This window comes from Arabidopsis thaliana (assembly GCF_000001735.4).
Source record: "Arabidopsis thaliana chromosome 1 sequence".
In the NCBI taxonomy this organism is placed as follows: Eukaryota; Viridiplantae; Streptophyta; class Magnoliopsida; order Brassicales; family Brassicaceae; genus Arabidopsis; species Arabidopsis thaliana.
The window spans coordinates 1,592,476-1,618,111 of NC_003070.9; the positions used below are offsets into that span (position 1 = coordinate 1,592,476).

Consider the following 25,636-nt stretch of genomic DNA (forward strand, 5'->3'; position numbering starts at 1 on the left):
TACATACGCCGATGTTTCCCGCCCGCAAAGAAATTTATATTATTAGGTGGGGCTGAGAATGGGCTTCGCTTTAATGCGCTTAGATTTAAAGGCCTTTGCAGTTTCTATGAATCGGCCTTCTCTGTGCACCAATCCTACTTTTTTTGTTTTTTTGTTTTTTTTGGGGGGCATAATCCTACCTTTTTAATTTTTAAATACCAGTTATACTGAAAATTTGGTTATTTTATACCCAAAATAATAATATAACTAGATTTATTATTGTTGTCGATTTTATTATTTTTTTCATAATTCATTGTTGATTTGTTGGGTAATTATTTAATTTGTTTTTAAGTTTGGTTAAATTATAAATATATGGATTAAGTTGCAAATACATGTTGTTATGTAGTTGCAAATATGTGGGATAAATGATAAAGTTTTATTATCGAATTGCTAATATTTAAAAGTATCAAAACTTATTTAAAACCATCTCAATATATGATCTTAACAACTCCATTTAACTACTCACAATATTAACTTTGTGTTGATTAAAAAATGTAAGTAACCTATAAATAGAGAATATAATTTTTTAAACAAAAGATTAAGATTTTAACAATGGATATTTTGTACGTATAATGTAAACTTTTTATTCTTGTTTTCGATGAACAACGTTTACCGATTAAAGAAGTAAACACAAAGTAAACTATTGAAGATCGTACATGGGTTCTCCTTAAAAATTCTTAAAAATAACTATCTGAATGTCGAGTTTATCGTTGCTCCTTACGAGGTTAATGCACAACTTGTATATTTGGCGAATAATAAAGATAAAGACATTTGTATGTGGTTCTCATTACTGATACTTACCTCGTACCATTTAGATGTCCAAGAGTAAGTTCTCTAATACACTTATCAATTATTATTTTTAATAGCTTGAAAATAAATTTAATGGTCAAAAGATACCTATAATATATTTTTAACTGAAAAATAAAGAGAAATTTATGAAATCTGTTAGTTTTATGTTTTTAATAAGCAAAATAAAATATTTTAATAAGCAAAATAAAAGATTTATGTTTTAAATTATCTAAAAGGTTTTTTTTTTTTTGTAGTTTAAAAAGTAGTACAAAAAGTGTTATGATTCGTCATTAATCATTCCCAAGTACTCTTATTCCTCGATAATTGTTCTTCAATCTCAAATTTACATAAACAATTGAAAGAAATTTATGGATTTATTAATTATATAGCGATTCATATTCAAATTTAACAATAATTTTGGTATTTATTTCTCGTAATTGATACTGCGGTTTCAATCCTAATTTATCCAAACTAAAAACTCTCTTATTTGGTCTTTTTGTACTTCTCTTCCTTTTTTTTTTTTTTTTTTTAAATTTTCTGTCAATTGTACATTTGTTATGACATTTGTTGGCTAAGTGGCGGACCCACGTTATGAGTGGTGGCAAGTGCCCCAATTAACAAATAAATTAAACTTAATGGTAGAGATAAAAAGTTTAGTGGCGTAATGTTTTGGAGTTTGCTAAAAAGTTCTCAAGAGGAGTTCGACACCACGAGGTAATACAGTCCCCCACTATTTTTTTTCCTGGGTACGAAGGTAAAATGAAAAGATCTTATCATCTTCAATAACAATATTCTTACATAATCATCCTTCATAAAATGAGATTCAAAATGATAAATTGGAATAAGAACTTAAGCAATCGATAAAGAGACAAATACATGTGTGATAAACATAAAGCAGAAGAAGCATAATTGTTTTGTTTTCTCTATGCAAGTTCATACTGAGGAGTATTTGTGGAAGCTTCACGGTTTTTAAGCCTCTGTCTCCGTTGAGCTCTTTTCTGTTTGCGAGTTTGCGTTTTGCTAGCAAGTTTTGAAATAACTGGCGCAGGAATGCTCTCTGTTGCTTCTGAACAACCAAATACAATGTCAAGAACATCTTCTTCCGCCATTTCGCCATCCGAGTTTCCCTGAATACAAGACTTGAAATCAGATATTGGGAACCGGTTCTCGTCCAAACTGATGCCTAAGCATTTGCATAGGCCTTAGAATTAACAACTAAGAGTAGATAGTACTCACAGAGCTATTTTGGAGCGTCTGTTTAGTCTTTGAAGCATCAGATCCACCGGAAATTCTTCGATGAGAAGGGTTTGGTAAGCCATTGGGGTTTCTCTGAGATTTGGTTGCATTGACATCATCATAAGAAGAGGCAATTTCAGTGAAAGTGGTTCGTCTACGCCAACGCATTTGAGGTTTGTCTCCTTCATCACCGTAAACAGATTCAGGGTAGAAATGCTTGGACATAAGTTGCCATCTCCAAGCTTCACCTCTGTTGGACCTGACTAAGCTGTAGGTTGGAAAAATGTCCAGCCAAATAAAGAATTAAGAAAAATCAAGCGAAGGTGACAAATCAAATAACACAGCAAGTCTCAAAAAGAGTGAGCTCTCTCACAGATGCTTACACATTCACAAGCTCTTTCTGCATTCGTGTAGCATCTTGACTAAGGATATGATCAAGGGATGAAACTGCATATTTGGAACTTGACCAATTCCAAGCAACAACAAAAGTCGAAGCAGCAACTCCTGCGTCGAGGTGAAAGAAAAAAAAAAGACACAACATTTTTCAGAAAGTCGAAACGAATGATCATATACAAAGATATGCAAATAGTTACCAGCTGCAAGAGCAACCCTCTCAAGTCCTTTCGGCTTTTTCAACTTCTTTGTCACTAGAAGAATACACCACAGAAAAGGAATCAAAAGCTATCTATCTATCTCCATTACAAATTTGGGTTACACAAAAGAAAAAAAGACTAAATTTTCTGAACCAAGAAGAAGAGTCAATGGAGGAATTACGACGAACCTTGCCAAGTTAAACCTCCCCCTACACCAGACGCAAAACCAGCTGTCCACAAAGCTTTGAAATGGCAAGAGACAATAGCTCTAGACTCTTCAGGCGTGATCTTCTCCTATAACAGAGCAAACAAATTTAACATTTTGCCCAAATTTGCACACCTTAATTCATACAACAATTACACACATTCTCAACTTATTCGAACAATATCAATTCAGAGGAAAACTAATTGAACAAAGAAACAATCTTGCTGAAGTTTGAAACCTGTATCATACATAGATTGGGTAAAACTTGATTGTAGAAAAAGAGTTGATTTTTCTGGAATTGTCTAGGGTTTAATTGAAAAGATAAAAGAGTATCTACCTGCTCGGGTTTTGAGGCTAGGACAACAAAAAGCTGATTTAAAGCGGCCATAGCCATCGTGTTCTTAAATATTCTCAGTTCCCAGAAACGAATCGAAGAACAAGTGTGTGATTACTTCTTCTTTCTCATGGAAACTTATAGTCCTTCTCTCTCCTCACTCCATCGAATCGAATCGATCATGGGGAAGAACCGGTTCGAATCTGACTTAATTCGACATTATAACCGGAGAGGGCGAAAAACCAATGTGGAAAAATATAAACCGAACTAAAATTGAAATCGATACGACGATACTAATCATAACCGGTGTTAATGTAACCAAATCAAGCCAAAATGAAAACCAACTCGAAATTTTATTAAATCAAACCGAACTGAGTTACACCTATCTTTTTTGGGTTACAAAAGGCCGTTGGTTTACCAAAACGAAAGCGTTTGGGCTTCTCACAGTGAACCAAGCAAATGACAATGAAACAGGAACTTACAACTAGTACATCCGAGAGTGCCTACCCTTGTACAACTAGACAACGAATCGAAGAACCAAGTGTGTGTGTTCTTACTACATTGAGTCATTGAGTACTACTACAACTAGACAGTAACAATAACAAGTACTTGTTCATAACTATACCTAAAACAAGACAAGATGTCAATGCTCTTAATACGAAGGAACCACATAGGGGAATATTTTTTTTTTCTCATAAGTTTCTAAGTTGGTGTCATTGCGCTAGCCTTTGACTCTGCTTCTCTATACAATCGTCGTGAGGATGAAAACATCCAATAACGCTCCCGATTCACATTCTTTGCTACTCGGAACACCAAGTGTTCCATGATATCGATTGTTAGTGACAACAAACTTGAACTATCATCCATCACCGAGCTTTGGCTGTACTCAAGAACCCATGTGTTTGGATCTAGCTGCAGAACCGATGTGCTCCATTTGGTTTTCCCCCAGGAAGTGTTGGTCTCGTGTATTGAGTAACCGAATTTCCCCTCTGTCCACTTCAATGAGAATAACCAAACATAAGAATCATATAAACACAACTTTGTCAACAAAGCAAGAACTATGAAATGTACTCATACTCAAAGTTCTCTGGATAAGCCAATCTTTTGCCATACAATTCCTATGTCAAGCTATAGATTTACACAAACAGATACTAAACAAGCAGATCTTTGACTTTTGAATCCACTATATTAAAACTGTAAGGCAGTGGAAGAATAAATTTAGATTGGTTACCTCAGTTACTCGGCCTGATAACACGGTGATCGAACTCGAGGAGAAGCCGGTATGGAACAATCCAGATGTCTGCAAAGGCCATCCCCATATACTCACCTCTTCAATGGCAGATTTGTACAGAACACACTTTGAGTTCAACATTGGTCCATCCTAGAAACGTAATCTTCGAATCAGTCAAAGAAAAATAGAAACTTTGTGAAAATTTAAGCTAATAATAAGTTAATAACTACCTGATTGATTTTCCATTTAGAATCAGAACCTGTGCATCTCGAAAACTTTCTACTCGTAACAAAACCCTTAAATTCATCTTCCAAGAGTCTCAGCTTCACCCCCAAATCAAGATCAGCCTGAGTTCTCTCATAAGCGTTCCTCACAATCTCCTCTGTAAATTCAGGTTTAAAAACCTCTTCAAGCACCCAACTAAACCCTAATTCCAAACCCAGAACCAACCCAATCACCAAAATCACTTTCAGAAAAACAACAATCAGTAGTCTTCTCTCTTTCTTCGTCGTTTTCCTCTGTTCTTCATTCTCGAAAACTTTTGATTTCTTGGTCAGTTTCTTCTTCGGGGAAGAGATCATCAACTTCAAGATTGGGCGAGAAACAGAAGCAGGGGTGGTGACCACCGTTGGATCAAACGAAGTCGGAGTAGATTCAACGGTGGATTTGAAATTGGATGCAGAAGAAAGCTTAGTGAGAGAGCTTTTTTGAACACTGAGAGGCATGAGATCAAGCGTAGCGTTGAGACTATCAAGACAAATCTCGCAGCTACAATTCGCATCTTTACGACAGTCTGGGAAGTAACAATTACTGTCTCTTCTCTCCCAATCTTCCGTAGATACAGTTGTAGTAGTCGTCGTTGTTGTTGTTGTGCTCGATGTCATTGATTTCTCCGACGGTGAAACTAAAATCTTTCCTTTCATGGTTTCTCTGTTTATCATCTGATTTTCGTTGGCCCTAGATTTCATCAATCTCTAATTTCATTTTGTATTTTTATCGTTTTGAAATTTAAATGTCAAGTCCCAACGGTCCTCTGATCTCGGCAGTTTTTGTGTTATGTAAATGACTAACATACCCTTACTTAACACGTGTCTTTCTCTTTCCTTTTAATGGGCCGGATTCTAGTTTGGGTCCAGTTATAATTTCCTTTGTGTTTCGAATTAGGTTTAAATTTTACTTTATTAGAATTAAGCCCAATAACGAGTTTTGTTGCCAAATTTTCTTACTTGCTATATATGTCGTCAACATGCATACTATATAATCTCATAACAAAGTTTTTTTTTTTTTTTTTCTAAATTGTAAATATCATATAAATGAAAAAACAGGTTTTACAAATTTTGATAACCTAAACCATTTGAACTCTTTGGCAAAAAGAAATAAAAAACAAAGAGTCAATCGAAAACTGGGAAAAAACTTGGAAGTTTCATCACAGTCACAACGCCATTAACTTGCGAAAAGGGCGTCTGTTTCTTCTTGAGATGATAACGTTTTTTATTTCGCGGTCGATGCACTTGAAAATAGAAGGCGGAGAGAGTGAAGTAGCGTTATGCAGGACATTGTTTCGCTGCTTCCAGATGTGGAAGACCGTAGACTGAACGACGATGTTTCTAAGAACCGATGGAGCGGTTGTTTTTTTATGATGTGACTCTCCATTTTTATGATGTGATTACAAAAAATCAAGTACAGATACTACTTCTTTTGTTATTTCTTGGAAAGCTATGTGACGCTGAAATCTTCAAATCTTTTATTTAAACCCAATTTTACATGTTAACATACATACACACCTTTGACAAAAAAAAAAAAAAAAAAAAAACAACGTACATACATACATTCACAATTCACAACTCCAGTCAGCACATTTAATGTTTATGCAAAATCCACATCTATAGAATTGTTTTCTCTAACGACATTGTTTTAAGGAAACGTCACGCGTTATTAATGATTCCTTGCGACTTAGCTTGTCCATAAACACATCACGAGTTCCTTCTATATTTGTGACAATGACTATTGACTAATATTATCAATTTATATCCATGGATCTAGCTACTACTTGATAGGTAATACCATAACAAGAAATAATCATTGGTTAAAAGCCAACCCAGTGAATATCAACAAACTCCAACTCCAAATGATAATAGTTTCATGTGAATTGTTTTCTAGTTAAGGTAATCTCTCAAATCAATGTAATTGGCACGGTTTTTTCGGAATTTATATTGGAAAATGAAGTCTCAAGGTATAAGATTAGTATATCCTAACTCGATTTAATTTTATTAAATTTTGGGATACTTTGAATTGACATAAAACTTTGTTTGCCTAATAAAACAAATCCCAAATGATTTTTCTTCTCGCTTCATACTAAGTTTTCTTTTTTTGAGGTCTCATTCTCATCCTAACTCCTAAGCTAAGTAAGTAGCCTAACTTTATGAATTGTTGTATATCAACTTGAAAAATTAACTAAAGTTTTGTTGGAAACACCTACCAACATAAATGCTTGAACGTGGCATCTTGATTATAGTTCAACGAATTAGTATTGCTACTTGCTAAAGTTCTTCAGATATTACTTTCTTTGTCCAAGGATTACGAAACTAAATTCTGGTGACACGTTATCCCGTTAACTTTAATCACGTTATGGTTTAATCGTTTATTTTCGTCACGCCACAGTTTATCTGATACAAAAATAGATACTACATAAAATAGATACTACTTTTCACGATTATTATTTCTTTCTTTTGCTACATATATATGACACCATTTTTCCTGTCAATTATAAATCCTATTAATTTCATAACTACATCTTGTTCCATAATTTTATGTTTTGAGTGTTTTTGCTTAACCAAACTCATTTAAATTATATCCAAAAAAAGAATCAAATTCAAAAACTAGCTTTCTTTGGTAAAAGTTAGTTAAGGTAGTTGAGTACCAAAAGTCAAAGTCAAAGCCAAATTCGAGAAATTACCTTAATATCCTTTTCCACTATATATCATGCACACATATATACAACAAGACATATCACCATAACTATTTCATTTACACAGAACCCAAACCAAGACAATATTTGATCAATTTATCAAATTCTCTCAACCCCTAGTCTAAACACAAAAATGAACTCCAATAGTTTCTTAATCTCAGCAGCCTTAATCTTCTCTCTACTATCATCAAATTCTCCAACATCGATTCTTGCTCAAATCAATACACCATGTTCACCATCTATGCTCTCTAGCGTTACAGGTTGCACGAGTTTTCTAACGGGAGGTGGTAGTTTTCCGACCTCAGATTGTTGTGGGGCTCTTAAATCGTTAACCGGAACCGGTATGGACTGTTTGTGTCTGATAGTAACCGCAGGTGTTCCAATCAGTATTCCTATAAACCGAACTTTAGCCATCTCTCTCCCTCGTGCATGTGGCATTCCTGGTGTCCCCGTTCAATGCAAAGGTATCTATCTAACTTCTATATTATTATTCTGTTTTTTAAAATATAATTTGAGTCCTACTTTGTTTTTTTCGTTAGATATCTATATATCGACATTAATGGACATTTTTTTCTAGTTTTTCAATTGAATTTTCTTTATTTCGTATCTCATTAAAATATTTGTGAAACTTTGCAGCTTCTGCAGCACCTCTCCCTACTCCAGGTACTTATGTTTTTGATAATTTTATTGATAGACTCTTTACAATTATACTTAAGCTTGTTACTTTTTATTGTTACCAACAAAAGCTAATGTATAGTTCATAACTCACAGGTCCTGCGTCTTTCGGTCCGACCACTTCTCCTACAGATTCGCAAACTTCTGATCCTGAAGGTACTCGCGAACTTTTTACTGCAACTTCTAGTTCTAACTCCAAAACATTTTGTTCAGAATTTGTTTCTAAAAGATTTTCGGGTTTGTTGACGTCACATAACTCGCAGGGTCTGCTTCTTTCCGTCCGCCCACTTCTCCGACAACTTCGCAAACTCCTAATGGTAAACCATATAAATTCCTAAGAATGTATTTTAGTAACATAATTTGTTACTAATATTTTCGAGTTTATTGACAAGTAGACAAGGATCTCAGCGGATCGGGCAACGGAGGAGATCCAATGGGGTTTGCTCCACCTCCACCCTCGTCGTCGCCTTCCTCTTCGCACTCTCTCAAGCTTTCGTATCTTCTATTTGCTTTCGCCTTTACGATTATCAAATTCATCTAATTAAAGAGCAATACCATACTATAAAAGACGTTCTTTACGTTCATATTTTACCTGATTCTTGTTAAAATAATGTTTTAGAGTTTTGTTGTATTTGATAGCCCTATTAATAAAACAGTTTCCTTAATTTTATACACACCAAATCATGCATTTAAAAACGAGACTCTGCAAAAACCAAAGGTTGAGAGATAGAAAGAAAATATGAACAAATCCAAAATAGCCTTTTGTCCATCCACCTACAATTAACCCTTATTACTCTACTTTTTTTTTAATTTACTTCCACCCATCAGACCACTCATCTTCTTCCTTGGCTACAAAATCACCTCTGGTTTCAAACTTACCACCATTCTTGATCTCTTCACCACTGCCGCCGTCTTTCCAACCATCACAACATTCTTCTTTTTCATTTTTTCCGCCATTGTTGTTCCACCCATCAGACCTGACATCTTTCTCCTTTGTGCCACCATTCTTGACCTCGCCACTATCGTTCCACTCGGCTTCTTGAGGGTCTTGGGGAGCGTTGCTGCTTCCTTCTTGATTGATCCCGTTTGTGCCGCCATTGTTGTCCCACCCATCAGACCATTCATCTTTCTTCTTTGTCCCACCACCATTGCTGTTCCATCCATCAGACCATTCATTTTTTTCCTTTGTGCCGCCATTGTTGTTCCACCCATCAGACCATTCACCATTCTCATTCGCACCACCATTGTTGAGCTCTCCACTGTTGTTCCACTCAGCTTCTGGAGGGTATTGAGGCCCATTGCTGCTTCCTTCTTGCTTGAATGGTTCCTCCACAAACTCCTCCTGCTCTGGTAAACCGCATCCTTGGTAAGCATTGTTATCCACACATCGCCACAAAAGCTTGTTCCAGTTCATGTCCTGTTTCATATAATACGTTTTATTAGTTGAGAGATTGGGAATGATGTCAACGCATTATGTCTTTATCCAGAACAACTAAGTAAGTGGTACCTTGCATATGATATGTGGGTTTCCGATGATCACTAGCAGAGAGATTGCACGGGTTATGGCGACATTAAACCTCCTTGGATTGCTCAGGAAGCCCAGACAATAGGCTCTATCGAACTCGTTGTGTTTGATAGTAGATCTTACAGTTGAAATGATGATGACCTGTTTCTCTTGACCTTGGAATTGCTCTACACTACCAACTTTGACTTCAGTCATATCTAACCTGTCAAGAACCTCCTTGATCTTCATTACTTGCTGCCTGTAAGGAGTTATAACTCCGATATCCTCTTCTTGCACACAGTCATTCGCTGTTAATCTCTTGATTGTCTCTATAACTTTGCTGATCTCTATACGGTTGAACCAGGACGGATTGTTACCTTCCCTCTCATCGCATCCTTGGATCCCATAGAAAACCATCGGAAATTCTTTGTTTGGAAGGAAGTTTAACGAGGCAAGAACAGAGTCTGTGTCTTCTTTGGAAGCTACCAGTTCTCCATCATAGAAGAGCTTTGACGGGAGATCAAGAATCTCTGGGTGGCATCTGTAGTTCTTGACTAGCTTTGTTACATAATTCTCATCCCCTTCGCAGTAATAATCACACTCAAACAATCTTTCCAAGTATGACTTCCCCAAGCCGAGTGACTCAGCATCTCTTGAGTATATAACCGGACCCAATTGCCTTGGATCTCCAGCAAGCACAACCACAGTTTCTGTCAAGCAGAGATTTGATACAGCAATCATGTTTTCAGGCTCTGAAGCTTGACCAGCCTCATCTAAGAGAATATGAGTGAAGTGACCACGGTTTACACCTTCCGCGTTAAGAAGCGATGCACTCATATATGTTGACACAACGAGTTTGTAACGAGTCAAAGCTTTGAGAGGGGGGCACTTGAAAATTAACTCATCAAAGAAGCAAAAGCGGATAATCTCAGGCTTAATTTCTTCATATGAACGAGTAGCTGCATTCAGCCTGAAAATCTCATTGTCCTTGATGCGAACTCCCTCTAAACAAAGGAGTTTCTCTAAAATGTGATCAGCTGCACTATTGGAGGGAGCACAGACAAGAACCCGAGCATTTCTCTGTGTTGTATAAAGTTGAACTATAGCCTCCACCAATGTCATGGTTTTCCCAGTACCAGGAGGTCCATGGATTACATATGGTGGTGCTCCTTTGCAGCCAAGAACCATTTCAATGGAACAAATCTGCTCTGCATTAAGAGCTGGTGAAATGGGCACAAAGGGTTTTGTCTTTATCATCCTTTTCCCAGAGTGCAAGGATGGGAAAAGGAAGTTTGGATCCAACATTTCTGCCGCATCAACAGCCTGATACAACCTTCTAGTGTTGATTCGATTGTATGTGAACCTCACATTATAGACACTCCCAGCTGTGTGGCGTTGGTGGAACTCAGAGGCAAACTTCATATGTACTTCATCCGCCTCTACGCGGTGTACAAAGCCCTGTGAGAAATTGATTTCAATTTTGTATCCTCTAAAAGATAAATGATTAAACATATTTGCAGTTGTGAAGCAGAAAGTGATCTGAAAGTATGAGAAAGTAAAGCGAGAACAAAACCTGATAAGCGTGGTCAGTTCCATCATCATATGCATGTCTAACAAAGATGAAGTCTCCATGGACAAGGGAAGGTCTTCTCTCAGCAAGGCCAGGAACTTCGAGGGACAAATAGATACCCCTTCTCTTCATTGAAACATTCTCCATATCATAAGCTCGCATGTCTTCCTAAACAACCAAAAAATTACAAGAAACATGATTCATGGTACAAGAGGTTTATTGAGTTATTAACAAAAATCTGAAACAATGAGGATACCTCGAGTTGTAATTCTTCCATAATCAGTAAAGTTTTATAGTAGTTAGCATAGTTCCTTGCTGTAAGACCTTCGTTCAAATCATCAGGGAATTCCTTATTCTCGATCATCTCTCTAATCTCCTTTGGAATTTCATACAGAGGAAGCCTATTTCTAAAACTACGTTCAACCACCTTTGAAGGGCGTGATCCCTTCACATAATCATCCACAGCAAAATCTTTCTTCGGAGCCCTTCTACTTCTAGAGTAAGGCCTGTTAGAAGTCAGAGAACTCGAAATCTTATCCTCAGCCAAAAGGAAAACAACCCGCTCAACCCTATCACTTCCCCAGTCAACAGTAACAACAGTGGTATGTAAACCAATGTCCTTAGGCTTACAAGACACCCAAATGGTCAAAGTGTCACCAGGCTCAAGCATCCTATCTTCCAGAGTAAAAGTTTCATAAAAACACTGTCTCTCTTTCAAGTCTGAATCTTTCGAAGGCGGTTTCAATATCGAGAGAGTAAAAGAATCCTCAGGGTTAGATGCGTAAATCTTAGTCCAGAGATCAACAGGCTCATCCATAGTGTTCTTGACAGTGAAGGAATCAAAAGAAGTCTCTCCAACAGTTACAGATTGAGGCTTCTCTTTCTTAAATGGGAAAGGAACAGAAACAACAACTGGACCTTCATCAAATGGATTGTAGCAACCAGAAGATCCATCATTCTGATAGTCTATAAATCCAATCTCTCCCTTGTCTGCGATTACAGAATATTCGTCATCCGATTTGTATCCACTCACACTCATTGCTGATGATGATGACAATCTGTAACATAAACACAACACATATCGATTATAAACAAATTACACATTTTGAACCACACGCATGTAATGATCACAACATGACGCTAAGAGGATTGTATTGGAATTCGAGTAGCGAGAACTAGACTCAGAGCATAACAAAAACCCAAAACCCTAACACAGAAAACGAAATTGAGCATGAGATTAACTGAAATTGAGAGAATTGATCATACGTACTGAATCAGTAGCAAAATGGGTTACACTCTTTGATTCGATCACACCAAGAAATGGAGAAGCAATGAAGCCAGACTAACGCAGGCAGGCTTCAAAGGAGAAGAAACATGAAAAGAGTGAGTGAAGACTGAAGAGTCGTAGAAAAATTAAAATTGCTGAAATTGGGAATTAATTCGCTCAAGTAAAGCACGTGCATCAAACATTTGGGCCTTTTGGGTTTTGTATATGTTATGGGCCTAAGAGGTATATGTTAAGCCCAATCGTTGTTAATTACAACGGTAATTCTAAGAATTGACCTTTGGAGCCGTAATAATTATAATTGGACTGATGCATATTTAATCAAATAAATAAGATCATACATGATACATGTTAATCCACATCGAAATTCTAGAAATAATTATTGTGATCTATAATCATGAAGTTATAAATCAACTGATTTATTTTAGATGATTGGATTTGGCGTTTAGGTATAATTGAAAATACAGCGTCTTAATGAAGGTTCATTGATGATGAAATATTTTTATTTTATGGATATTTAAAGTTTTACATGATGATGTTACAAATATGTGTTTATATCCTATATGTATTTAGTATTATTGTGTTTCTTGAAAAGCTCACGGCCTTGTAGATGTTGTTACACCACTAATAGTCACCATGTGGCGATTTAATTGTGGTATTCCTTGTTTGGTTAATTCGGCATGTCCGAATCAAGAACTTTTTAATTTAGCAAATTAAATTTCGTGGTAAGACCTAGACAAAAAAAGATAGAAATTGGTACTAATTGCTAACTAGTTGGGTAACAAGAGGAATCTTAATAGAATTGTAGATTTTGTTTGTGAATTTCCTTTCTGATTGAAGTGACAATATGTTAGCCCTCCTTGAGTGTCTTTTCATAGCCCGTGGCTTTTGTTTCTTGTAATATATATATAGAAAAACTAAAAGACCTAAACACACAATAAATTAGATAAATGTTGTATAGTTCAACAAAAAAATGTGTGGAATTGGTTAAAATTGAATAAAAGAGGCATGCTGTTTCTGTTAGTCTGATAGCATTAGCCTATCCTTTCCCACTCTCAAAAGCCTATACCAACCAGTCAAATCTATGTTCTTTATCCGAGCTTTCTTTTCTTTTTTCTATTACAATATGTTTTGACATTTTTTATACAAAAGAAACACTATATATCCTTATAAAGATAAAATCATAATTTTACTTTTACATTGACTCGTATACATCATAGATCACTAGTCTTCTGTTGTGTATGATTTTATTAGTCGTACATGTATTTGGTTATACTGGTTATGACAAAGTTGTTTTGGCTAAACTAGTTATGATACCTTGTATCCACAAATGCTTAGTTATATTTTGGTACGCCCTATTGCATATCCTAAATGAGATTCAAAAGTTCAAAACTATTGGGATATGTAACCACTAAAACTACCAAAAACTTGTAAATTCATGTGTTTTAACATCAAAAGAGCAGAGAAACGTACATTAAGCAAGTATACTATTATTCGGATGACTCATAAGTGACTGATATATTGATCATTGAATATATAGTAGTGAAACCCATCTACTTTTTTCTTAACTGATGGATTTTATTCTCATATTTTCCAAGTTAAATCATATGAAAAATAAAAAAAGGAACATGTTTTAAAACGAGATTATTATAACAAGCTGGTTAAATACACTTGAATAATCCACGTCACTTTTGCTTCTATTGTAACAAAAGCTTCTCTTTTTATGTGGTAAAATGTTTTTTTAAATAGGAAGGAATTATCTTGGAAAAAAACACAACTGATCATTGTCTGTGTAATTAATCATATGGCTCCGAATTTTACAAGAATCTTCGTTTGTTTATTACAATTAACAAAGCGTTGTTGTGAATGTGATCAACAAAAAGCTGAAAGAAGAAGACAAAGCATGAGGAAACAGATAAAAGACAAAGCATGATTTACACAAAACACTCTCTTCACTTTCAGGCTCTCTTTTTTTAGTTTTTAATCATTCCCTTCTACGTTTACTGGTCCAGTCTCTGTCTCTTTCATATACTATTATTTTTTAATACAAAAGCTACATACACAAATCGAAATCTTGGTTTTTGAAAAAGTTCTTAACGAAATTTTGTATTCCCTTTGAATCTTTGAATTTGTTGGAAAATAAAATTGTTGAAAACTACATGTCACCTAAGTGAATCTTTGATATGTAGTTTTTGTTAACAAAATGATTAAGTAATAGTAAAATACAAATTTTAAATTAAAAGTAAAATTAAACATTGAATTTGTATAGTCAAAAAGAACAAAAGATATGAAGTTAGCTGCCTTTGAGGTTGTCAAGCAACCCAAACTTTTTTCAGTCCAACGATAATTACAATGCGGTATCAGTTCACTTTTCCTTTTTGGAAATTTTCATAAATAAAGTGCAAATTTGAATATTTCTTTTTGTATATTTTCAGATATTCTTTACGTAAAACCTTATATAATAAGCATTACAATATATGATTATCTAGGGGACACAGTACTAAATAAGAACGAAAAGAAAACGATATTTCCCTAATGCTAAGTTAAATCAAAAGAATGAGAATTAAACAAAAAAAAAAATCAAAGAACTTCCATCTATCCACTTGGCAGTTTCTGAATGGGTTAGTTGATTCCTGTTAACACAAAAAAGTGTTTTACATTACACAAATAGTGAAAAAGATTGGTAATTAATTTCTAAGCAACAATTAAATTCAATAATTAACTGAAATTATTACCTTATAACGTCGCTGTAAAAGTAACATCCACTAGAGTTAGCAAAAACCATGCTATGAACCGGATATGCCTCAGAACCGCCGGTATGTGAAAATTGGTTAACCGAGGCCAAAATTATAATTCACAACAAAACACATTCAACGCCTGCAAACCGGAAATTAAACGGTACGATTAGTTAAAAACCGAACCGGAAACAGAAAATGTTATTAAAGAAAAAGCTTTTTTTGACCAACCTGTTCCCTTTGAGTTAAAGTGGCTATGGAATGTCTCAATCACTCTCAAAGAACCAAAAAACTTTTGTTCACCTGACAAAAGCCAATCCATTTCTACCATGAGTGAAAACATTTCTCAAGACCGCACAAAGTTAAGAACCAATAAGTTTGAAATATTATGATTTATTGCCGATGCATTGCAGAGTTTAAAGCAGTAAGACAAACAAACAAAAAGAGACAAAGATTTGATAATATGCAGTAGACAATCTTATCAAGCTTCAATATTGGATTCCTTATCCTAATCCGGATGCAAGATCAACTGGGGTCCTTTTTATTTCCGGGGAAATCAAAATCAGTTGGGTGATCTTAAATGATCTAAGAGAAGGAGTTGCCTCATTTCTTGGTTGAGATTACATCTTTGCACATAAATGCAGAATTTGTAGACTGGTCTCCCTATATAGACTTGATCTATTTGAATCTCACGAGGACCACAGATACTTATGGACTTCTTTGGTTTTGGACCAGCTCAAGTCACTGACACAGTGACTCAACATTTTTATCTACTTATGTCCTAATCTGTCGGTTTGGTGACTATTAATCTAACTGTTTCTGGCATTTTATCACAAGTTTAAACCTAAGATGTAAAAGAAAAGAGAAATGAAGAAAAAGTTACCGTAAAAAGCAGAAAAAATGGGAATTTGTGTGTTTCTAGAAGAAGCTGAGCTCGGTGTATCCACGGGAGTAAGGTAAGAGCTCTTCAGCTTGGACCCGTGAAGCGGAGTAACTCGTTGTTCGCTTTATCCTATTATGAGCTGACTCAACCTCTGCACAGAAAATGCCGTAGACCGGTCTATGATCAGAGAACCGTGACTCTCCTCTTACATAAGATAACTGATGCAGTCCTTCACCAAACCACAATATCCTATCACACCTATTTTTAGAAAACCAAATGTCAGATGAAAGATTCATATAGCAGCAGAAGTTCTTGTTTTCTTGCTGTTAAAATAAGGAAACTTACCAAGCAGGAGTGCGACGTTTCTCCTTGGGATGCAAATCATCTCCAGAGTATCTATCTGAGTTCCTCGAGTACTTGTACGTTGGTGGGAAATAAATCTTTCCTTCATTCCATCCCTTAAACACATGGCCTCGTTTTTGCTCAATTCTTAACTGCAAGCAAACATATTCCGCATAAGAACTTCTTGCGCCATTTCTTCACACCATTAGGATCTAAGTATATCTACAAACTAACCTGGTCATTTTCAAGTAAAGCTCTCCAATTCTGCATCTCAACAAGCGCTTTGGCAGATCGATAAGACAGTGCTATACGGTAGTTTAGATCGCCAAGCCATATTACCCGGCTGGTAAAAATAAATGATGAATTAGATCAAAAAACTTGTAAAAAACCAACATAACTGTTTCTTGAAGTCCAATTTCAAAGTATGAGGAGTAAGTTTCATCAATCTTACTCATGCTGAAGGATGTTCTCAGGGGACTTTTCTTCCTCTGAACTCTTAACGCGCGGAAACCTCGTTTTCTTCAGTATCTCCATGACATCAGAGTTTCTCTTTAGCTCATCGCCTTCTTTTTGTCCCGAAGTCAAGTGCGTACAAACGAAGCAAAAGCTTGTTTGATGGAGCAACATGCTTATTGAGATTGATCCCTACAAATAACAATAGAGGCAAAAGCATTATAATAACAAAGTGGCTCTAACTCATAGGACAGAACATTATATAATGAAGAACAAAGTCTAACCTTATTTCCAAGATAACCCATCAGTCCCCTGCCAACACAAGATACTTTCATGTTCTTGACGTGTTCTCTTAGCTCACTTTTCACCCAAATGGTTAAGAAGACACCCACCATTTGTTTGCTAGCAACTAAACAATACTGCGAAGAGTTCCATGGGATCCTATATCCATTCTCGTTTGCTGCAGAACCTGGTGAGTACAAGACAGTGCTTGGAGAATCCCCAAGACCATTATCATCATCTGAAGACCTTGAGAAGTCACTTGGCCGTGAATAATCACTCGGTCTAGAGTAGTAATCACTTGGTCTAGAGTAGTCACTCGGTCTTGAATCACTGGGTCTTCTGGAATAATCACTAGGCCTTCTGGAATAGTCACTAGGCCTTCTAGAATAATCACTAGGCCTTCTAGAGTAATCACTAGGCCTATGACTGCTGCTGCTACCACGGAAACTCGGGTCGAAATCACTTGGCCTGTGGCTGAAGAAGACACGGTCACAGACGCTGAAACGACGGTCAAGACCTGGCTGAGGAATAGAAGGATCATTCCATGTACTACTCGGGGTCTGAAAAGACCGTCTGTGGAAGAAAGTAGAGTTCTTTTGCCTTGTAGATCCAGAGAAATCAGCATCAAGCTCTGCCATAGGCACAGGGATAGGGGAAGGCGTGTGATAACCGCTGGTTCCGCTAGTTCCTGGTCGGTTATTAAGCGTTTTTCGGATAAGAGAGAGCCATTTCTGAGCAGGTCCATTGTCTTCAGCTCCAAGGACATTTCCAGCATTAAGAGGAACAATCTCTTGGAATCTGAACTTGACCAAATAGCAAAGATTGAGGGAATGAAAGAACTCAAAGAAACTCATTAAAAATGTCAAGTGTTTTGAAACATACATACCCGAGTACATAGATATCAGCAGGAGCTGATGAATGAAGCCACTCATCAAGGTTTAAGTCTGAAGGAGGAGAGCGTCCAGCTACGTTCCATGTAGCCACAAAGATGCTGCTCAAAGTAATCAACACTAGATTTCAGTAAAAACAAAGTTTACAAGAAACATATGTGTATGTGTGTGTATATAGACATACCTGTAGTTTTGGACATCAATGATCCTAGGATTCTCATAATTCATTCTCCTTTGCCGAGCTTGCTGCTCCCAGTTCTTACTGAGTTTCTCTGTGACACCCCAGTGAAATCATCAGTACCATAAAAGAAAGATTCATCTGGTTTTACATGAAACAAGTCACAATATGTATGAGTCTTTTTACCAGTTTTGGTATTCTTGATTGTGGAAGGTGCTTTCTCAGCTGAAAAGCTACTTCTATGCTCTACTTCAATTCCTTTAATCAGTTTAACAAATCAACATCAGAACTAAATTGAATTAAGATTATCTCAGAAGAGACAAAACATAACGCTTGAGGATAAAAACAAGAACAAGTAAACAAAAATCAGTTAAAAGAAAGAAAGAAAGAGAGAGAGAGAAATTACCAGCAGAAGAAGGATCATCTGCTTGAAACTCCTCTGTTTTGCTTTTGATATTGAACCATTTCCTTACCATCTTCTTGGACCATGCCAGCTTCATTTCAGAAATTCATAGAATAAAAAAAAGAGTTCAGCTTTTAAATTCCATGAAGATGGGCAAAAATAAAGTTAATAGATTTCGAGAATAAAGAAACCTTATTAGTCTTGGATTTCTCTTCTCTCATTGTTGCTTCTTCTCTGCAAGTGTATGTGTAGCTCTTTTCTTTTTCTTTCTCCAACAGAAAGAAACTCAATCCATCAAAAACAAAGGAAATTGACTGGAATTGGGGGGCTTTGTCCCTCTGGACGAGACAGAAACTTAAAGGAAAGCAAGTAAGAATATAGAATCAGGGTTTCTCCCTAAGAGATAGGTTTGAGATTCTAAGACTCTCTTTGGACAAAGCAATGTGAGGGCTTTCTTTCTTTTTTGTTCTTGAGAGAAGGTTTAATGGCAGAGACAGAAAAAAAGGAAATGTAGCAAAGAGAGAGAGACTTAAAATAAGAGAAAGTGTTGAAGAGACATCAATTCTTGAAAGTAGACAGAGGCGAGACAATGAGGGCAGATTTTAGAGTGAGAAAGTTAAAGTTAACAAATTCTACAGAGAGAAAGAAAGAAAGAAAGGGAGAGAGAGGAGCTTCAATGAAACGGGCAAAGTAAAAGCAGCGTATTTTGAACAAAAATAAAGTTGCAGAGACTAGTGAGTGTTTTAGTCCTGTTCTTTGCTCTACCTTTTTATTTTTAAGTTTTGGCTAAGTTCGTTTTTTTGTTTGTTTGTAATTAGTACTATGTTTTGTTTTTGGAAACTTTTTATTCATCTAATTTAATACCACGATTTGACAGACCCATTTGATTAGATTTCCAATACGAATATTTAATGTTGACAACGTCTGTCTAATTCAAATCTTTAATTCTCTTTTTTTTTTTTTTTGGCAAATATCATTTTTTTCTTGAATTTTGCCATCGCCAATAACATTTTATCTATACACTTTTTTCAACACAGTTGATCTATATTCTTAAGAAAATGCAAAAATCAGTATGTACGTCTCGATTCATAAATAAATCGTAGAAACGTTTTGCCAAAAAAAAAGAAAAATAAATAAGATTGATAAAAAACGAGTTTTAATATTACTGACAAAAAATTGTAGAATGACATAATATTTAATTTAGTTGTGATTAATATTGTATAATTATAGAATTCTGCGACAATCTATGATTGATAGAAACATGCCTGTTGGTTTTGTCAACTCTAGTAAGAACTTATCATCACTTCTTGTAATAATAAAAGTAAAAGTCGATAATTTTTTTTTTTGTATCATAATCATTTAGCTAATAAGATGTGTCATATGTCAAATACATTTTTAATCGAATGAAATATCATGTTAATTTAAATAATAAAAATTGAAACTTTACAAATTAATTGAGACATAATCGTTGGTGCAATTTATATTTACAAGTGGATCAGAATGAACCAAAAGTAATAGAAGCAAGAGAGATTTTTTTTTGCATGCGAAATATGTATATGATGTTGACTGATTAAGCACCAAAAAAAGCTTATACTAATTCTGGGATACAAATTGCCACAAACCTATACGCTCGAATATGTAAATTGTAACACTTAACAAAGTTAACATAATAAGCAAATGGTTAATTAAGCTTAAAAAGAGAGTATTGCCAATTCATCAGTTAGGTAGTTGTGTTTATCATCTATCTGTACTCTTTTTTTTCTTGTTGCAAGAACATTTTTGCCTAAACTAGTTTGATTCTTTCATCTAGTTTTCGTAAACTAACTTATTCGGTGTCCATTTCTATTTCTTTCTGAAATTGAACTGATATAAATTAAGTCCATTCATCTATTTGTAGATCTTTTTTTTTCTTACCACATGATGATAATATTTTTTTGTATTACATTTTCTCTCCAAGATTTGGGTCTATCAAACAAAGTAAATAAAGCAAAAGAATAATACTATAAAAAGTTAAAAAGAGAGAGAGGTATAGAGGAAAAAGAGAAAGAGATAAAGAAAGCTATGTCATATAGTTTGCCATATCATCTTTCCTTTTCAATTTTTTTTTTTTTCGCCAGTTAACTTTTTATTTGTTCCCAAATTTTATCTTTATTTAAATATTGAGTTTCTTGATTTCCTAAAAATTTAGATGATTTATTTAAGGGTGAACGACCTGTGTGTCCCTCGGAAGTTTCATATAACACTAGACTTACACCGAATTCCAACCTCGATCTTGGTCAACACAAATGAAAAGTTCTACTCCTATTTCTCCCTAATTTGAAAGTTCGAAATCTCAAAACACATAAAATCAAAATTCAAACCTAAAACACACATAAACATGGTTTATAATCGGTTTATTGTTACCCAGACATCGTTAACCACATTAGGACTAAACGAAACCGGATTTAACCTGAGTAGACCCGATTTAAGATCGAAAATCCCCAAATTTCAGAATCAAAGAACACTAGAATTTGAGAGAACCCAGAAATTTAATCAATTGATTGTTGAGGGAGAAATTCATGATGATGAAGACGGATCATATCAGCCACATTGCAAATCATCTCAGCCACAACCACACGATAAATCAGATAGTTATTAGAGCCTTCTCAATGCATTATTTCTCCGAACAAACTTTCTCAAGACACTTTCAGTCAAGGATAAATAAGATTAGAAGATACAATGGATTTATTTTTGGTTTTGCTTTTTAAGATTATGATTAAGTCGGCTTTGTTGTTTTGTTTTATAACTTGATTTACTCAAGCTCTGCGATTTTTGTCTCTGTTTTACATTGCTTTTTGATCTCTGCAACTAATGAAATGTTAATGGCACAAAAACCGTGTCATAAGCTACAAAATGATAACGATTCACCAAAATGAGACAACAATGAGATTCCAAATCGTTGGGTTTGTCTCCTCTACGAACGATGTCATGGTTTCCCCTCAGGACTTGCTTTATTTCCAGAAAAATTTATTTAAAAAGAAGAGCAAAATAGAGTTTCAGTCAAAGACTAAAATTTGAGATTGACTTAATTCCAAATTCATATATCCGCAATGCTCTTTCAAATAATGTGTTCACAAATGATGTTTTTCCAAAAACAATGGAGGAAAATTCTTCAGTTTCTTCTATGGACAACGATACGGAGAATTTCAATTCCATTATCGATACTTCTCGTCCTTAGATTCTATTGTCGAGCCGCCGCAAATACATCGTCTTTCCTCCCTTCTCTTCCTTTAAGCTTCGAAACTCCAGGAATGGAGATGTATATGTTGGTTTTGTGATCGGGAGGTGATGGCGGAGAAGGAGACGGGTCAAATGGGGTAGAAGGAGATGGGTCAGGTTTTTAATTTGGTTTAGGATTGGTTTAAGTGGTTTAATATCGGTTTATGTTATAAACCAATTAATCAAACGTTTATGTGTTTTGAGGTTTTGAACTTTCAAATTAGGGAGAAATAGGACTAGAACTTTCTATTTGTGTAGACCAAGATCGAGGTTGGAATTCTGTGTAGTTCTAATGGTATATGAAACTTTCGAGGGGGACACAAGTCGTTTACCCTTTATTTAATGGATTTTAGAGTTATTCTTTCCTTGTAGCACAAATGTTGAACACAAGGTACTGTTCTAAAGTCCACTCGCCATTGATATCAGGAGTTTGTGCTCCTTTTTCTGTATTTTTCTTGAGACTCCCAATTTCGCATCTTTTAAGTTTCATTTTACTTGAATGTCTAATGAACAACTCCGTATATAGAAATATTTTTGCAACAACTTTTTGTACATACTACTAATTAAGTCACTATCTATTAGCTAGGGTTAAGTATAAAGCAATGTAAGGTAGATGAAGATCTCGCAATTAAGCTTTCGGTCGATTCGTAGACACATTTTGAACCAAATTAAAAAAGAGTCTCCAGTTTGAACATTCACAGTTTCACACTGTGCTATCAAACTATATTGATATGATATGATCCAATCAATAAATTAAGAATAGAACTCCATTGTTGATTGCTGAAATCCCACAAACCTTGTTATATGTATATAAAACTATATATACCTAACTTAACTAAAAGAAATACGGAAAATAATTAAGAAATTGATAATGGCCTGACGGCGGAGAATTCCATGCTGGGGCAGCCATATGATTCAAACTATCAATATATTATCCATATTGTAAATTTTAAATCAATTTCTAAAATAAAATATACAGAAGTTTATCAACTAAAATGATCCAAAATACTTAAATATACAGACATTTAGCTCCACCATACATTCAACACTCATGAATGCTAATCATGATTAGCATATCAACACCATTAATTCGTTTTGCTAATTGCTTTTGCCCCATCAAGATACGTCCTCATTTGTTTACACACAATGGGAAACGCAATAACGAACATATGTGAACAATAACAATTATATTTCGATACATACGTTTTCGACGATTGATGATTTTACACTTAAAATACAAAATAATGTGTGTGTAGTCATTGTTTGAGTATTCTTAAACACGTTTAAGAAAACATCAAAGGGGTCATGTTATTCGATTAGTACTTTCTTGATGTTTAATTATCAACACATGCGATATATATTGACATTTGACAAACACAATTATTTGCGTCAAGACTGGTGATGATCAAGAAGCGACTGGCTAGTAAACAGAGGAAGAAACGATATATATAACTTTTATTTGTGGCGTCAGACTCACCTATTTTTTCATTTTACGATAGAAATTCGCTTTATTTTTTGAGTAACCTATCTATTATATGAGTGGCCTTTCATTTTATTGGTATCTAATCAACAAGAATAGTTTCGTTAACTTGTCTCCACGAACTCGTAGATGGTGTATACTTTCACATTAGGCGAACTCTAAGCAACGCATTTTTTTCAATTTTAACAAGATGTAATACATTTCTCAAATATGGTTGCTCGTCGAAATAAAGAAGGGGAAAAAATGCAAAACAATGTGAGCCAAAATTTTCGAAAGAAGAAATATTCGAGGGCATGCAACACATATTAGTAAAGTCCACCTATTAGGGAAAAAGAAGAGTCGACCTATTAGTTTCCATATCCTGAAATTCAGGATTCAAACATCAAACTATTCAAAGAATCGTAATCTTTGTGTTACCAATAAATTACAAATCAATTAGGATAATAGAATCATTAGCGAATACTTTTATTTTTTGTATTTTCTATGTGCCAAATTGTTTAATGGGCGCAAGAGACATGACCAAGTGGTGTCAAATGGATGCGCATTTATAATGTTAGTCTATATTTGTCATCTCCAATAGAAAAGGATATTCCTTAATTTGGAAAATGTTTCTTTCACTGTTGAGCTCAATCTTTGAACATTCAAGAGTTTCGTTTTACTCGATAAAACTGATACTAATCCAAACAAAGTAAAAGATTATATCATTGAAAGGGTTGTCTTTATTAAGTATGTAGTAAAATTATTTTCATCAGGGACTCTCATGAATTATGTTTTTGAATTAAACACATTTCACTGTAAGGTTTTGACGGAACTAGATATATATTTCTGTACAATTTTAAGAATCCTAGATGTAATCATTATAAGTGGAGAACCTAATATACGTTATAGAAAATATCCTTATGAGATAATGTACATGTGTAAAATAATTCTACATGTATAGTACATATCATGTGTGATGTGTCGTAATCACTTTGGTTTTCCCATAGCAACTCTTTACTTTAACGGTTTAACCTATAGTTTGATGGTACGTATGAACTCTTAATCATGATGCCACAGCCATTTTCCCAATATGAATCCATAGTTTTATGATAATCATGAAACGACATACATTGAAACTGTAGTAAGAGGCTTTTTTGATTCATACTCAATTGTTAACAGGACCAAGGGACAAAAGTACATTTGCATGGTTTAGTTTCAAATGGTTATTACATCTAATCACCAAAGGTTTAAGTTCACTAAAAAAACAGGAGGAAGATTTTGCTTTTACTTTTACTTTTAAGTACAAAATCTCATCTCTCAAATTTCAAGATTTACGAGGCAGTCAGAGCAAAGATTCACCTAAAGTTTATTTTTATATGTAGATTAAGATTACATCATATATAGACTTAGAGGTATTAAATCATAAGCATCTGTTTTTTTTTTTTTTTCTCTTTTGCTTTTATTGTGGGGAGGCCCACTCTTTCTTTCTTTATGTTTGCTCGTAGGCTATGTAATGCCCGTTTGTATTTAGAGTCGGGTCATATCTCATATAGCATTTTCAGGAAAAAGGGAATAAAATAAAGCTTTCAAAGATGGATTATGGATAATATAATTTATTTTAGATATTGTTTACTAATTATATATCGTTCTAATCTCATGATTATAATTTATAAAGGTTAAATTTTCAATATTTCGTGTACAAAACAAATCAAATAATATTATTCTTTCGTGTAATCAATTGATCATATTTTTTGGATTGTCGTAATTTGCTTTAATTTTGGTGATTCTTACGAAACCTAGAAATCTCTAATTCTTCATATGGAACCTAGAAGAGAAGATGTGACTTAGACCATGTACATAGGTGATATATTTAGAGTATCAAAAGTCACAAAATAATTTTTAATAGATCAAACAATAGATTTAGGCCTGATACTGTATCAGTGCAGTGATTCTTTTGATACCCAGTATCGGATGACGTGAAGGCTCATGATTCGTCTGTGAAATTCGTTTTTTTCTAGAAATTTTTTTTTTTTTTCTCTCCGATAGTCTTTCTACTGTTTTAGCTATGTAGCTACATTTTCCGCAAGTGAGTAATTTTACCGGCTTTTCGTGATTATGCGACATAATTTTACAGTAATTTTGTAATCCTATATTTTTATAAATTTATTTTTTGATTTTGCAAATATTTTTTTTCTTAATGATACCAATATCGGTATCACCACTGGAAACAATTTATTACCAGTATCATAAAAAATTTTAAATAATAAATAAACATTAAAATTAATATTAAAAAATTGTTAATGATACTCATAGTGTATCAACTA

General features: G+C 34.7%; 5 protein-coding genes across 8 annotated transcripts; 1 reads left to right on the top strand and 4 right to left on the bottom strand.

Annotated features, from left to right (window-relative positions):
* Window positions 1-1,577: 1,577 nt before the first annotated feature.
* Window positions 1,578-3,448, bottom strand: AT1G05430 (uncharacterized protein). The gene is made up of 6 exons (NM_100422.3): window positions 3,200-3,448; window positions 2,846-2,951; window positions 2,658-2,711; window positions 2,448-2,568; window positions 2,065-2,332; window positions 1,578-1,955 (listed from the first exon to the last, which is right to left on the bottom strand). The coding sequence occupies exons 1-6, from the start codon at window positions 3,254-3,256 to the stop codon at window positions 1,752-1,754; spliced, it is 810 nt and encodes a 269-aa protein (NP_563739.1). The 5' UTR covers window positions 3,257-3,448; the 3' UTR covers window positions 1,578-1,751.
* An 83-nt stretch (window positions 3,449-3,531) lies between these two features.
* AT1G05440 (C-8 sterol isomerase) lies at window positions 3,532-5,465 on the bottom strand. Its single transcript, NM_100423.3, has 3 exons — window positions 4,658-5,465; window positions 4,428-4,577; window positions 3,532-4,192 (listed from the first exon to the last, which is right to left on the bottom strand). Exons 1-3 carry the CDS (start codon window positions 5,393-5,395, stop codon window positions 3,899-3,901), a joined length of 1,182 nt encoding a protein of 393 aa, NP_172035.3. The 5' UTR covers window positions 5,396-5,465; the 3' UTR covers window positions 3,532-3,898.
* Window positions 5,466-7,400: 1,935 nt separating this feature from the next.
* On the top strand, window positions 7,401-8,739 carry AT1G05450 (Bifunctional inhibitor/lipid-transfer protein/seed storage 2S albumin superfamily protein). Of its 2 annotated transcripts, NM_202034.3 has the most exons (5): window positions 7,401-7,859; window positions 8,032-8,058; window positions 8,167-8,226; window positions 8,334-8,387; window positions 8,466-8,739. In NM_202034.3, exons 1-5 carry the CDS (start codon window positions 7,529-7,531, stop codon window positions 8,609-8,611), a joined length of 618 nt encoding a protein of 205 aa, NP_973763.1. In that variant the 5' UTR covers window positions 7,401-7,528; the 3' UTR covers window positions 8,612-8,739. The 2 variants fall into 2 exon arrangements, with proteins under 2 accessions (NP_973763.1, NP_563740.1); NM_100424.2 differs by lacking the exon at window positions 7,401-7,859 and having other exon boundaries at window positions 7,979-8,058; window positions 8,466-8,735.
* On the bottom strand, window positions 8,673-12,559 carry SDE3 (P-loop containing nucleoside triphosphate hydrolases superfamily protein; the record flags this gene model as incomplete). 2 transcript variants are annotated; one of them, NM_001331549.1, is made up of 6 exons in its annotated part: window positions 12,415-12,552; window positions 11,401-12,202; window positions 11,148-11,312; window positions 9,578-11,032; window positions 9,288-9,487; window positions 8,882-9,047 (listed from the first exon to the last, which is right to left on the bottom strand). In NM_001331549.1, exons 2-6 carry the CDS (start codon window positions 12,181-12,183, stop codon window positions 8,882-8,884), a joined length of 2,769 nt encoding a protein of 922 aa, NP_001320371.1. In that variant the 5' UTR covers window positions 12,184-12,202; window positions 12,415-12,552. The 2 variants fall into 2 exon arrangements, with proteins under 2 accessions (NP_172037.1, NP_001320371.1); NM_100425.4 differs by having other exon boundaries at window positions 8,673-9,487; window positions 12,415-12,559.
* A 2,167-nt stretch (window positions 12,560-14,726) lies between these two features.
* CVP2 (DNAse I-like superfamily protein) lies at window positions 14,727-19,365 on the bottom strand. 2 transcript variants are annotated; one of them, NM_100426.5, is made up of 13 exons: window positions 18,787-19,365; window positions 18,599-18,686; window positions 18,379-18,450; window positions 18,199-18,286; window positions 18,011-18,115; window positions 17,127-17,922; window positions 16,841-17,034; window positions 16,624-16,732; window positions 16,393-16,541; window positions 16,048-16,305; window positions 15,396-15,467; window positions 15,165-15,306; window positions 14,727-15,062 (listed from the first exon to the last, which is right to left on the bottom strand). In NM_100426.5, the coding sequence occupies exons 1-10, from the start codon at window positions 18,814-18,816 to the stop codon at window positions 16,083-16,085; spliced, it is 1,854 nt and encodes a 617-aa protein (NP_172038.4). In that variant the 5' UTR covers window positions 18,817-19,365; the 3' UTR covers window positions 14,727-15,062; window positions 15,165-15,306; window positions 15,396-15,467; window positions 16,048-16,082. The 2 variants fall into 2 exon arrangements, with proteins under 2 accessions (NP_172038.4, NP_001322092.1); NM_001331550.1 differs by having other exon boundaries at window positions 14,752-15,062; window positions 15,396-16,305; window positions 18,787-19,340.
* Between the last annotated feature and the right edge of the window lie 6,271 nt (window positions 19,366-25,636).